The sequence below is a fragment of the Mauremys mutica genome, chromosome 6 (assembly GCF_020497125.1).
Source record: "Mauremys mutica isolate MM-2020 ecotype Southern chromosome 6, ASM2049712v1, whole genome shotgun sequence".
Lineage (NCBI taxonomy): Eukaryota > Metazoa > Chordata > Testudines > Geoemydidae > Mauremys > Mauremys mutica.
The window spans coordinates 22,660,969-22,676,341 of record NC_059077.1 but is presented as its reverse complement, the minus strand read 5'-3'; the positions used below and the strand labels follow the sequence as shown (position 1 = coordinate 22,676,341).

Genomic DNA, 15,373 nt, shown 5'->3' with positions numbered 1-15,373 from the left:
ATGAATCCGTGCTACAGAAAACAGAACAAGAGGGCTAGCTCAGCACACTAATGGGGCATTTATTGGCAAATTGAGAGAATTCAGTTTTGGCTCCATTTTCTATTCAGCAGGTTTTAGGGAACTCTTCACACTCCTCCTTCCCCTTCTAGTTCCCCTCATAGGGCGGAAGGGAGCAGAAGAATCTAGGAAAGTAAGAATTAGGTAGGGACTTAGGCAGAACCTTTTACAAAATATGCTGCCTGACAGTGACTGAAGCAAAGGGAGGGGAGTTTGAAACACAGGTTAGCTTCTGGAGTTGAAGGAGGCTGAAGGGCATTACATGAAAATGCAGCTCTGGGAGACTGAGAGCAATCAAAATTGAGCAGGCCAGGGATGGTTTGGGTGGTGGCCTTTTAAATCTCTGACATTTCTTAAACATTGTGGGGGGATTGTGCAAACAGGACTTGAAAATAGTGTGCTCTAAGACGCTCTATGCAATAGAATGATCCCACTTTGAAATGCTGACTTTGTCATTTAATCTGTATCATTTATGTCCACCTTGGGTGACATTCACTATATACAGTATGTGGGAAAGTATTACAAATCTCCCTTCCATGAAGAACTCCCCCTTAGTAAAAATCAAAATGCTTGTTTCTAGGGGAAAACTTTGTTGTTGATTTTGATAAGAACATTGATTTTTATAGATAGATGCACGTTTGGTAATGATGTGTATGAATATGTGGAGGAGAATCAAGAGCTGAAAATTGACTCTTTATTTTGCAGTGCACAGTTACGTGTGGTGGTGGGGTACGGACTCGTAAAATCAGTTGTGCTAAAAACAATGATGAACCATGTGATATGTTCAAGAGACCAAATTCGAAGGCTCTGTGTGGCCTCCAGCAGTGTCCTTCCACCAGACGACTATTGATACCCCCACTGAAACCCAAGAGAGGAAAGATCATAATCAGGAAGACAGCAAGTAATCCCAAAAGAGGCCCATCAGGCAGAATACCCATCCCTAAACTAGGCCAAGGATACCGGACAACGACAAAAATACCCGAGTCCCAAAGCACAACTGCTTTGAGCTCTACTTCCTCCAGTCCTGTCCACTCTTCCAAAAAGGACAACATGGAAAAAAGAACATTACAAAATAATTCTACCAGATCAAATAATGATTATAATTATCCCTTTGTGTTTAATGGAAACAGGTCACACCAAGATAGTACTGTAAGTAATAGTTCAAGTATTGAAAATATAAGAAATGTCCAAAATGTCTCTAACATAGATCCGGACTCTGCTTCAGAAAGGGGCCTTGTTCAGACAGAAGGGGCTAGTCGCGTCACCTCATTAACCAGAAGTCCAGAAGTAACTCCAGGCTATGATTATTTAACTGAAGAGTCTGACAATACTGATTGGTCCATAGAAGGCAATGAAAAACCTATTGAAATCTCTCACAAAGCCAAAAGCAGCCCTGCAATCAAAACCAAGAGCAAAACTCCAAACGTCAGGTCTCATGTCATTACGACTCCCAAAATCTCACCGACATTTTATCAACATGAACCTTCTACACAGTCTACTAGTAGCACAGCAGCAGAAAGATTGTCATCTTCAGCAGCAGTGAACCTAAAAAGTATCAGTGTGCAAATAGATACACCTGTCCTAGAAAAGGTCACCACAGAAGGACCTGTTACAATAAAGCCAGCAATGTTAGATAATGTATCAAGAGCCCAGTTTGAAAATGGAACAGAAATGGAACCCTCTGACAAGATAGATTATACCCAAAGCACAAAATCTCCAAGTCTTGAAGAGTCTCCAAAGAACCACAGTACAGTTTCTGAGGGAAAATTACCTAATGCCACAGAACAGGACTATGCAAGAATCTCCAATATTTTGCATGGTGATGTGTACTGGATAGTGGGGAACTGGAGTGAGGTAAGTGATTTGTAACTTGTAAGATGTGGAGACTTAATTCATTGGTCTGATGCTGTGTACAATTCTTGTCTCTCATGTTTAAGAAAGATGAATTCAAACTGGAACAAGGGCAGAGAAGGGCTACTAGGATGATCAGACGACTGGACAACCTATCTTATGAGAGGAGACTTAAGGAGCTTGGCTTGTTTAGCCTAACCAAATGAAGGATATGGGGAGATATGGTCCCTGTAAATACATCAGAAGGATAAACACTAGGGAGGGAGCGGAGTTATATAAGTTAAGGCCTAGTGCTGGCATAAGAACAAATGGATATAAACTGGCCATCAATACTTTTAGGCTTGAAATTAGTTGAAGGTTTTGAACCATCAGATGAATGAAGGTCTGGAACAACCTCCCAAGGGGAGTAGTGGGGGCAAAAAACCTAACTTGTTTCAGGACTTGATAAGTTTATTGAGAGGATGGTATGATGAGGTTATCTACAATGGCATATGGCCCATACGTGACTGCTATTAGCAAATATCTCCAATAACTAGAGACGGAACACTAGATGGGGAGGGCTCCTTCCCAGCTGTCTGGCTGGTGGGTCTACCCACATGCTCAGGGTCTAACTAATCACCATATTTGGGGTCAGAAAGGAATTTTCCCCCAGATCAGATTGGCAGTGACCCTGGGCGGGGGTGGGGGGGGTGGTGTTCACCTTCCCTTGCAGCCTGAGGCATGGTTCACTTGCTGGTTTGAACTAGAGTACATGGCAGTTTCTCTGTAACTTGAAGTCTTTAAATTAAGATTTGAGGTCCTTAGTAACTCAGCCGGAGGTTGGGGTCTATTATAGGATTCATGAGTGAGGCTCTGCGGCCTGCGATGTGCAGGAGGTCAGACTAGATTAGAGGCGGGCAAACTACGGCCCGCAGGCCACATCTGGCTTGCAGGACCCTCCTGCCCGGCCCCTGAGCTCCTGCCTCAGGAGGCTAGCCCCCAGCCCCTCCCCTGCTGTTCCCCTTGCCAGTGCGGTGGCATGGCTGGTTCCAGTCAGGCGGCATGGCTGCCTGTCATGGTGCAGCCGTGTCGCCAGCCACTGGTGCTCCAAGCATCACAGTAAGGGTGCAGGGAGCAGATGGGGTTGGATAGAGGGCAGGGGAGTTCGGGGTGGTGGTCAGGGGGCAGGGGTGTGGATAAGGGTTGGGGCGGTCAGAGGGCAGGGAGTTGAATGGGTACAGGGGTCCGGGGGGCAGGCAGGAAGGAGGGGGGGTTGGATGGGCCAGCGGGGGGCAGTCAGTGGCAATGGTTCCGGGGGTAGGCAGGGAGAAGGGGGAGTTGGATGGGGCAGGGGTCCCGGGAGGGGGAGCCTTCAGAAGCGGGGGGAAGGGGTTAGGGGGCGGGGGCCAGGCCACACTTGGCTGTTTGGGGAGGCACAGTAGATTATTGTGATATTGTTGTTGTTGCATTTCACCATCAAAAATCATATCCACTACTGAGGATGCATCCGGATTCTGAGCCACATCCTGCTTTGTTATGCTGATTGTAAATTCATAACATCAGTGAGCTGGTCCATATTTACATTGGTTTAACTGGGAACAGAACTTGGCCTGCAGTTTCTATACAGGGAACAACAATGTGGAGTTTTTGTCTGTTGAAATATTTTTATTTGATCATATTTTGGAACCAGATAGAAGTAGAAAAGGGGTTTGGGGGGGGGGGGCGGCAGGGAGGTTGTATTTTGCCAGGTTATCATAGAAAATAGTTGTGTCTGACCAGCTACCTGAGTAAGACATTCAATCACCCTTCCTCTGGACATGGAAAAGTGACAGGGCATCCATAATTATGGCATTAGCCCATTTGTCCTGTTATTAACCCTCATCTTCACAGATAGAAAGGAGACAGTAAAAACAACGAGGAATCCTAACGCCCTAGAGACCAACAAATTTATTTGGGCATAAGCTTTTGTGGGCTAAAACCCACTTCATCAGATGCATGGAGTGAAAAATACAGTAAGCAGTATATATATTACAACACATGAAAAGATGGGAGTTGCCATTGGGGAGGGGGGGTCAGTGCTAACGAGGCCAATTCATTTAAGGTGGAAGTGGCCTATTCTCAACAGTTGACAAGAAGGAGTGAATATCAAGAGGGGAAAAGTACTTTTGTAGTGCTAACAAGGCCAGTGCAATCAAGGTGGACGTCGCCCATTTCCAACAGTTGACAAGAAGGTGCGAGTATCAGCAGAGAGAAAATTACTTTTTGTAGTGACCCAGCCACTCCCAATCTTTATTCAGGCTTAATTCGATGGTGTCCAGTTTGCAAATTAATTCCAGTTCTGCAGTTTCTCGTTGAAGTCTGTTTTTGACTTTTTGCTGTTGAAGAATTGCCACTTTTAAGTCTGTTATTGAGTGTCCAGGGAGATTGAAGTGTTCTCCTACTGGTTTTTGAATGTTACAATTCTTGATGTCTGATTTGTGTCCATTTATTCTTTTGCGTAGAGACTGTCCAATTTGGCCAATGTACATGGCAGAGGGGCATTGCTGGCACATGATGGCATATATCACATTGGTAGATGTGCAGGTGAACAAGCCCCTGATGGTGTGGCTGATGTGATTAGGTCTTATGTTGGTGTCCCTTGAATAGATATGCGGACAGAGTTGGCAACGGGGTACTCCCATCCTTTCATATGCTGTAATATTTATACTGCTTACTGCATTTTTCACTCCATGCATCTGATGAAGTGGGTTTTAGCCCACAAAAGCTTTGTTAGTCTCTAAGGTGCCACAAGGGCTCCTCGTTGTTTTTGCTCAAACAGACTAACACGGCTACCACTCTGAAAAAAGGAGCCAGTGTTATCTTTTACCTGCATTAGGGCTTTCACCAAAACTAAGAATTCTATCTCTTAATAGTTTTAAAAGGGAGGGGGGTGTTAATATCCTGTAATAGTTGTCTGAGTGTTACAAAAAGTGATGGCTCACTTTCTGATTCTACCAACAGTCCTTTTGTGGTTTAGGTGAAATTGTCTAGAATGACTGTATGAAACCAGTCACGATGCACAGTGAGTTTGAAAACTCTTTTGAGAAAGTAATAACATCAAATTGAAGGCATTCAGGCTAGAAGATGATGCTTGGCCCATATTTCACACTTTGTCAGAAAAAATGTACAGAGGCCAAATATTGTACCACGGAGACTTGTAATGTAATAGAATAATTCTATACAGCCACTGCTCATTTCACAAGGATTGCACATGCTGAATAGAATAGATAAGGAGCCACACCTCTGTGAATGGACATTCAGGTTTTTGAGTTTCCTGGTCATTACTGCCTGCTTAGTACTAATGGATAATTTCTGCTGTTTGTACTACCAGACCAACATGTTTGAATATTCTACTTAAATTTAAACAAAATACAGCAGCAATGCAGAAAGCTAGTGTCAGTCAAAATTTTCTCTAGCCTCTGAAATGTTTCAATGTTATTTTGATGTTGCTGTTGATTTCTTTCCCCATTTCTAAGGTCAGTTGTTCTATTCAACAAATACTTCTCAACATGGTCACCTTGCTGAGTTCTAAGATAGTAATTATCCAAGAAGTCCAGGCTGAGGAGCAATCACCACGTTCAAGCAAATGTAATAAGAGAATATAAGCAACCAGATCCCACATAAATGCTATGTGCTTTTATTTAGTCCCCTTTTCATCATTTTGCCATAATGTGTGGCTTGTTTGTAAACAGAAACAGGCCTCAGTGGGGGATTTTTTTTTTTGCCTCAATTGATATCAACATTTTCAAACCATGGTGCCTGAAGTATGTCACCTACATTAAGATTTAGGTGCCTGAACAAAAATTGCTGAACCCACATCTCTCACTGACTGTTTTTAGCACAGATCAGGTTCAGTTCAGGCAGAGACAATGGAAACTTCCTCATGTTGGCCTGCCATTGTGCTTCAGCCTTGATGTAGAGGGAGCACTTTTAGTAGTGAGCAAGTAATTCTGTCTTCCTGCCAACTCAGTCTTGAAACTCTCTGCAAGGTGCAAAATTTGGCTTTTTGATGGAGAATGTGGACTCATGTCCCCTGGAAACTGGACTGGGATGATCAAATTCATTCCATGTACAACACCAAAGATGCAAAATGATGGAGATTTTTGGCCACTATTGCAATTTGTCTTCTTCATAATCAGCCTCCTCTTCCTGATTGATTATTCAGTAGTTACAAATTTTTCAACTTCAGACAATTCTCATTCCTAATTATCTCCTTCAGTCACCAGCAGTATTGGCAATAGAGAGGGGAAATAGGCAGAGTGGAGTGTAGGCATGTTGACATCTGACCCTAAAAAACAGAAGTTGGAGGACCAATGAAGGGCTGAAAAATTACAAAATAAATGCCAGGCTGCCCTTACAGATTTGGAATGGCTCATTAAGTGGAAGAAGTTTGCCAGAGAAGAATAGTGCATATGAATCAGAAGATAGTTCATTTTCATAGTCAAACAGAAGAACTGCATGTAATGTTAACTGAGGCAGCTTCTGTAACTTGAAATCTGCCTCCTGAATATCCTGACCTTTTGCAAGACAGGCCAATCATTATGGAATCAGGACTATGAAAAAGGCATCCACAAGAGGATCTTTGTGTTAAGCAATATGAAAAAGTTGGAAAAACCACTGCACTGTTCACCATGCCCGAAAAGTTAATGCTGCTTATGGACGTGCAGCAGGTACTCCAGTCCATGCCCATCTCTGAGCATTACCTTTTATTAATTGCTCTCTGCAGTGACTATGACTGACATTTCAAATCACATGCAGCTTCTGGTGTCATTCATTTCCTGCTCTCATAGTTATCAAATGATTTATTTATCTGCAACTGACTTCTACCTTCTATCTCTCAACTGTTCAGTGTTCTACTACCTGTGGTGTGGGTGCTTTTTGGAGACATGTGGAATGTAACAGTAAGAATGAATCTGACTGTCAGCACATTCAAAAACCTGATCGTGCAAGAAGATGTCATCTCCGTCCATGTGCTAACTGGAAAACAGGATCCTGGAGCAAGGTAACATCATTCAACACTATGTATGTTAGCAGTAAATTCACTAACTTCAGAAACCATGCAATTTTATACTTAGATTTAAAATGACTCACTATTTAAAATAATAATTTACTGAGTGAATGCACACATGATTCCCAGTTGATCTTTCAGCATTCATTTGATAATTTCCTTGCTAGCTTATTTACAGCTAACTTCATTTTGTGTTTGTGATCTGGGTAATCTTTGCTAAACATATGTTACAAATTCTGTTCTCTCTTAATTGCAGAACTCTGGGGTCATGTTTGTTATATCTTGCATGTAGAAATATTGCAATGATCACTTCTTGTATTTTACAAAGTATTTCACAGAGATGTCATGAGGCAAAACTTCCACCTGCTCTATGCATGCTTTCTCTCGTTTTTCTTGTGTCTGCAGTGGCATTTCCCGACTATTTTAATCTCACTATCCCTTTGCTACAAATTTTACTATTGTCCTGAACTAATGCCCATCAAAGTCAATGGAATTGATTAAAGTGGATATAGGAATAGGCCCTAAAATACTTGTAACCTTGCTGCCTGAACTTCAGAGAAATCATTGCCTTATTTCAAACACTGAAAGAAAATATAGCTGAGAGAATAGTTATCCATTGTATTTTATAGACTATAGAGTCACAGCCTGTTCCCATTACACACATTATCCCTTGTCAAATTATATATGACTCTTAAAGTTAATATGCAAATTAAAATGATTGGATTTATCCCTTTTTGCTGCTTTAAGATGTCTGAAGAAGGCCTGAAATGTTTTGGTGGTGGTATATAAATTCATTATTTTATGTCTCTAGTCACTCTAAAAATGCCACCATCACTCCCATGCTATTCCCTAAACCCCTAACAATGTGTTGAATCACAATATGCAATAATACCAATTAAACAAAAGAAAAGTCAGCTAGATCCCAAACTCTTTCCCTTGGTTCCATTCGCAGGAAGTGACATTGCCATTGGAGCAGGAATAGGTCCATGGACAGGAAGTTCTCCAGAAAGGTTGAATCCCTATCGTTAATGCAATATGAAAATTATACCATATCAATGAGCACCTCAACTGATAAGTGATTTTTGTGTGAAATTCACCCTGTGCAGAAAGCCCACATAAGGACAATACACCATTATGCCTCATCTACATTACACAGTAGGTTGATGTAAGGCAGCTTACATTGACCTAATTATGTCAGTGCACACACTAATTCCTTGTCTTGCCGATGTAAATGCCCTACTATAGCGACATAATAACTCCACCTCCACGAGAGAAATAGGGCTTATGTCTGTGTGTAGACACTGCATTACTTATATCGGCTGTTAGCTGTCTTGTCAGTTTCACGGCTCCATGGGAGCCGTGAAATTGACAAGAAAGCTGGGCAGCATGATCACAGCTGCTTCTGTCTCCCAGCTGGGAGCAAGGAGGCCAGAGCCAGGCGGGAGGCAGCTGGGCTCCAGACAGAGAGCTGTGCGGAGGGCTCTCAGCCGCCCACACTGTCCCTCTTCAGTCCTCCTGGTGAGGACCCGCACCACCTACAGAAGGAGGGTAGGTCAACTAACATAGGTCGACTTAGAGCTGTAGTGTAGACACGCCCTTATGAGAGCCTTCAAGCCCTCTGTGCAGGGGTGAATTTCACCCTTTTTTCCCTCCATAAATGTCACTGGTTCTGCGACAAGTGAATGATGTTTATATCACAGAAAGAAACTAAAAATCAAGGCTAGTGATTAAGTACTGTAAGCAAGAGAGTCTAGTTATGTGGCTAATTTGAGGTAAAAATCTTTGTAATAAAAATTCCTGCCATATTAACCACCCTGTTACTTTCCTGGAATCTATTGCTACAAACCAAATTACACTCTCATATATAAAAATATGTTTTTTGGGGAGTGCTATTTGTTTGCTATGTGGATTTTTTAGAGTGGCGGTTATTATTCTCATTACTCATTGTCATTATTATTATTAGAAACATTTATAAAGCACCCATCACAATAATATTGCTGCGTTTCACTGCAGGGCAGTATAAAGAAGGCTGGATTAGATCAGTTGTTTTTTAAAGGTGTACGCTTCGTTGTTTTGGGACTTGATCCTACAAGTTGCTAGGAGTTTAATATAAGGTACCAGAGCAGTGGTCCATCCTGCCTCCAGCACTGACCAATGTTACCAGACACTTCAGAGGAACATGTAACATCCCCACAATGCCCTTGTTTTTCATTACATGATGGTGGGAATTTCCTGCAAACCCTGAATGGCGATTGGCTTATTTCAGGGGTCACAACCTATGGCACACGTGCCAAAGACGACACGCAAGCCGATTTTTAATGGCACGCTGCTGCCTGCTGGAGTCCCATGCCATTAAAAATTCTGCCCAGCCCGGCCCGGCCCGGCCCGCTCTTCCCTGCCCCCCCGCCCCCTCCCGCCGGGGCAGGGGGAAGAAGCTTGGTCCTGCCAGCTCCCCTGCCTCTTCCTGCAGTGTGCTGGGTTCCTGCCCCTCCTCCTCCTCTCCGTCCCCCCCAATCAGCTGATGGCCCTTGCGAGGGAGGGAGTGGGAGAGGAGTGGAGTCAGCGTGCGGAGGCAGAGAAGAAGCGGGGGCAAGGCCTTGGGGAAGGGGGGGTGGAATAGGAGCATATCCCCTCCAGCCCCCTGCCGTGAGCACCCCACAACCTCAGACCACACCCCCAGCCCTCTGCCCTGAGCCCTGCACCCCGCACACCCCCCAGGCCCCTGCACTGAGCCCTGCAGCCGTGCACACCCCCCAGACTCCTGCCCTGACCCCCGTCACACACACCCAGCCCTCTGCCCTGAGCCCTGCAGCCGTGCACACCCCCCAGACTCCTGCCCTGACCCCCCTCACACACACCCAGCCCTCTGCCCTGAGCCCTGCAGCCGCGCACACCGCCCAGACCCCTGCCCTGAGCCCTGACCCCCACACACACCCCCAGCCCTCTGCCCTGACCTGCCCCCCTCACACACACCCAGTCCTCTGCCCTGAGCCCTGCACCCCGCACACACCCCAGGCCCCTGCACTGAGCCCTGACTCCCTCACACACCCCCAGCCCTCTGCCCTGACCCCCCCACACACACACCCAGTCCTCTGCCCTGAGCCCTGACCCCTACACACACACCCAGCCCTCTGCCCTGAGCCCTGCAGCCGCGCACACCCCCCAGACCCCTGCCCTGAGCCCTGACCCCTACACACACACCCAGCCCTCTGCCCTGAGCCCTGCACCCCGCACACCCCCCAGACCCCAGCACTGAGCCCTGACCCCCCCACACACACCCAGCCCTCTGCCCTGACCCCCCCACACACACCCAGCCCTCTGCCCTGACCCCTCCCCCACACACACCCAGTCCTCTGCCCTGAGCCCTGCACCCCGCACACCCCCCAGGCCCCTGCACTGAGCCCTGACTCCCTCACACACACCCAGCCCTCTGCCCTGACCCCCCTCACACACACTCAGCGTCTGCCCTGAGCCCTGCAGCCGCACACAACCCCCAGACTCCTGTCCTGAGCCCTGACCCCTACACACACACCCAGCCCTCTGCCCTGACCTGCCCCCCTCACACACACCCAGTCCTCTGCCCTGAGCCCTGCACCCTCCACACACACCCCCAGCCCTCTGCCCTGACCCCCCTCACACACACTCAGCTGTCTGCCCTGAGCCCTGCAGCCGCACACAACCCCCAGACTCCTGCCCTGAGCCCTGACCCTACACACACACCCAGCCCTCTGCTTGACTCCTTCACCCCCCACAACCCCAGCCCTGACTCTGGTACCACCGCACATACCGAGGCCCTCCACACCCCATGCCCTGACACCTGCACCTCCCTCACATGTCCCCAGCCCTCTGCCCTGACTCTTGCAGCCCCCACATACCCAGCCCCCCCTACACCTCATGCACCCTCCACATCCTGACTATTGCACTCCCTACATCCCCACCCCCACCCTGAGCACCAAATGGGAGCTCCTGCACTCCCTCCCGCACATTCCCACCTGCAACCCTTGCACCAAATGGGGGCTGCCCAGGTAAGCGCTCCACACCCAAACCTCCTGCCCCAACCTTGAGCCCCCTCCCTCATTCTAGCTCCTGGCCCGACCCTTCACCCCCAGCCCTGTGCTCAGTGCACTCCCACCCTCAGCTCAGTGCAGAGAGAGAGGAGGAGAATGGGCCAGAACCAGGGAGAAGGTAGATACCCACTGTATGTGGGCAGGGCCAGGACCCCAGACCAGCAGCAGGCTGAGCGGGTCCGGCAGCCGGATGGAACCTCTGAGCGGCAGTAAGCTGAGCCATTCAGCCCGCTGCCAGTCTGGGGTTCTGGCTGCCAGACCCTTGCCAGCAAGGGTCCCGGCCGCAGGCCCCGCTCAGCCCGCTGCCGACCTAGGTGAACAGAACCCCAGACCAGCAGCGGGCTAAGCAGGCCAGCGGCATAAGATCAACATTTTAATTTAATTTTAAATGAAGTTTCTTAAACATTGTGAAAACCTTGTTTATTTTACAATACAACACTAGTGTAGTTATATAATATGTAGACTTCTAGAGAGAGACCTTCTAAAAAACATTAAAATGTATTACAGCACGTGAAACCTTAAATTAGAGTGAATAATGAAGACTCGGCACACCGCTTCTGAAAGATTGCCGACCCCTGGCTTATTTCTTACTTGACAAACAAAGCAATTTAGAATCTATTGCATGTTTAATTATGGGGGAATTTTTTTTTTATGATGTATTATTACTCTCTTACTATGAGACTTTTTGGAACCAACTGTCAGGGCTTCCTAATTAACAAGGCATTTGTATTACTGGTGGAGGTTTCAAACATGCCAGTGATGGTAGGGAAATAATTTTGGCACATTCAGGTCTGCTGCGATGAGAAGCAGTTTTTCATCCTGATACTACATTGCTCCTAAGAAGAACAGGAAATTCCAGTCATGTTTCACTAGGCAAACATTTGCATTGATCCCCTGGAATGTGGAAATGTTAGCCTGCCATAGGTCTGTGGTTTAAAGATATGCTTCTTTCTGTTCTGTGTACAGTGCTCTACAAACTGTGGTGGTGGTTTCAAGACCCGTGATGTTCACTGTACTGATGTTCGTGATAAGCGAGTTCTACGGCCTTTTCACTGCCAATTATTAGAACATAAACCACGACCGAGCATTAGCTGTAATACAGAGCCCTGCTTGGAATGGCGTGTGGAGCCTTGGAATGAGGTATTGGCCTATAAAACAAGCAATTAGGTTGAGGCAATAACTGTCAATTACTAAAGTGACTATTGTGGCTCATGCTATTATCTCAATTTACTCTCAAAGGAAGAGATGCAGCTATTACCTAATCACAGGATCTGCAGCTTCTGCTTATGATCTCAGATCACTTACAATAAATGTAAACCACATCTGAAATACTCATAGATCGGCATACAATATATACCCAGATCCTGTAAGGCATACATTATATACACAGATCCTGTTAAGGGTATGTCTACACTGAATAGTAAACCCTGGCTTAGATGCAGGTTTAAGCACAAGCCCCCCTACCATCCACACACAAGGCCTTTTGATGCACATCAGAAACCTCTCAGGATGCAGGCCTGTAGACACATCCAGGAGTATGGGTCTGAGCCCGTGTCCAGCTCTGGCACTGGTCCAAACCCACTCATTTTGCAGCCTGGATGTAATGGAAGTCCAGGTTGCCAAGCTCATGTTTGGAGAGTCTGCCAATATTATCCCATAATTCCCTAGACTTGTGTGACCTAGCGCTTCTATACCCAAACTTCCTATTCTGTTCCCAGGAACAGGAATCAACCTCCTGGGTCTAATACAGCTATTTGTCATTTAACCTTTCCTTTCCACATGGACTGCTCAACTGGAAACACAGTTAACTCTATCTTGTGTTAGCAATGGTCATCACTAAGAAGAAGCCCCACATCCAGCATGCTGCTAGCTGGCCATAGGAACACAGCGGGATTCTGGTAAATCTGTGGTGTGAGGAGAGAAAGACCTATGATTTGCACAAGAAATGAGCATATGTATGCAAGAATCTGCAAGGGTATGTCTACATTGCACAATTAGCCTCTGTGGACCTGGGCTTGTGGACTCAGTTTCCAAGCATGTTCTTGAGTGTCCACACTGCATTGTAAACATGGGTTCACCATTGCTGCACCCGGGTCTCACAGCCATGCTAATGCATACATACTGCATTACACAGACGATCTGACTTGGGTCTGTGGTTTGATCTGTATCCACACTGCAAAATGATAGGGTTTGGACCCGAGTCATAATGGGACTCTGGCTATGACCCACCCCCCAGCACGGACGTAGGACCTGGCTCCAGAGTGCTTGCTCACATGAATCAGACTGATCTTTGTGTGGCTGGAAATGGGGCTTTTGCTCCAACGTGAGTCAGAGCCCAGGTTTAGTGTGCAGTATGGACATACCCTGAGAGGCTGGTAGCATTAGGGATTCACCAGGCCACCAATCAATGCCAGCAGCTGGTCAAGCATTTCAAGGCTGCCTATCAAATCAAGGATGAGAACCGCACCTTAGGGAACTCCCTGTCTACTTGCCTCCTCTGTGAGGAATTTGATCAGGTGCTGGGAACCGTGCCAAGCATACAGCCCCCAGTGGTGCATGACAATCTCTTGAGCGGGAATGGCATGCTTATAACCCCAGAAGCACAGGCAGCACCAGAGGAGAGCCTGCAGCCGCCAGACCAAAACCCTAAAGTAATCCTGTTGCTGAGGCCACTCCCAGATCAGACTATGCTACATCACATCCTGGGTCCATGTTCAGAGGACCTGTTCGGGGACAGCTCTGGGGAACAGCCCACGGTTGAAGTAGCAGCACAACAAGCTCTGGAGCTGGAGGTTGGTATGTTTCGGCTGCCATTTTATGTTATTAACATTAAGAGTCGGAGGAACTTCTGGATTACTCCCTATAAAATTATTTATTCCAAGCAGGGCTCCCTTTGGAGCAATGTGTGCTCCCATTGGGGGCATAAGCCGTGCCATTTCTCTAGCGCCTCACCTCCTCAGCACCATGTGGGATTCAAAACAGAAATGGAATAAAAAGTTAAACAAGAATTAGCATTAACATTTTACTAGGTACATGCTTACTGTTAGAAAGATGGCTGGGGTATGAAACTTATGGAGCTTACATTCCTTTTCCTGCAGGTACAGCACAGTCTATAACTCAGCCACATCAGACCATCTGCCTCAGTAGAAGTGTCCCTGGCCACCTGTATTGTTACCCAAATGGTAGTGGAGGATGAATTTAGTACACTCCAAATGGTAGTGGTGGATGTACAACTCTACCCCGATATAACACTGTCCTCAGGAGCCAAAAAATCTTACCGCGTTATAGGTGAAATCGCATTTTATTGAACTTGCTTTGATCAGCCAGAGTGCGCAGGAGCACTGCTTTACCATGTTATATCCGAATTCATGTTATATCAGGTCACGTTATATCAGGGTAGAGGTGTACTTGGTCCCAATGCAGGAATGCAGGATGCTTGTAAGGAAGCTATAATGTGTCTTCATCCTGAATAGGTATCTTATCGATTTTTTTTCATTAATTTTCACCCATTTCTGGCTGGTGATGCATGTGAACTTCTCAAGGAGTAGGAATTTCAGACAGCTAGTTAAATTCAGGAGGGCCCCTTCTGCAGCTCAGGAGCCCCCTCCACTCGTAGATGTCCTGGTTATTCACCAGATGCTAAAAAATCACCTTCACATCGCACCTCACCCAGCTTGTCTCATGATTTGCTATTGACAAATCCATGTTGACTGTTACTTTAACCTTATTATCTGCTAGGTGCTTACAAATTGGTTTTTTGATTATTTGCTCCTTATCTTTTTGGGTACCAAAGTTAAGCTGTCTGATCTGTAGTTCCCTGGGTCGTCCTTATTCTCCTTATTATAGATCAGTACTATATTTGTCCTTTTCCACTCCTCTGGGATCTCTTTCATCCTCCATGGGTTCTCTAAGATCTCTTCAGCCAGTTCCTGTAGCATTCTAGGATGTATTTCATCAGGCCCTGACAAATTGAAGACCTCTAACTTGTCTAAATAATTCTTAACTTATACTTTCCCTATTCTAACCTCAGATCCTACCCCGTTTATACTCATGTTCACTATGTTAGCCCTCTGATCACTGCTAACCTTTCTGATGAAAACTGAAACAAAAAAGGCATTTAACACGTCAGCCATTGCTGCCTTTTCTATTATTGTCTTTCCCTCCTTATTGAGTAATGGGCCTACTCTCTCCTTGGTCTTTCTCTTACTTCTAACATATTTGTAAAATGTTTTCTTGTTACCCTTTATGTCCCTAGCTAGTTTAATCTCATGGTATGTCTTAGCCTTTCAAATTTTGTCCCTGCACGCTTATGGGGTTTTATGTATAAATTTGACTTAATTTTCACTATTTGTATGACTCTTGATTAAGCCAC

General features: G+C 46.0%; 1 protein-coding gene across 2 annotated transcripts in view; it reads left to right on the top strand.

Moving 5' to 3' along the window:
- Positions 1-15,373, top strand: part of ADAMTS12 (ADAM metallopeptidase with thrombospondin type 1 motif 12) — a 274,545-nt gene that overhangs the window by 242,586 nt on the left and 16,586 nt on the right. For both annotated transcript variants that reach the window (XM_045022339.1, XM_045022340.1), the window contains 3 exons: positions 763-1,911; positions 6,776-6,928; positions 11,968-12,141. In XM_045022339.1, the coding sequence (XP_044878274.1) occupies positions 763-1,911; positions 6,776-6,928; positions 11,968-12,141 (1,476 nt within the window). The remainder of the gene's footprint in view (positions 1-762; positions 1,912-6,775; positions 6,929-11,967; positions 12,142-15,373) is intronic.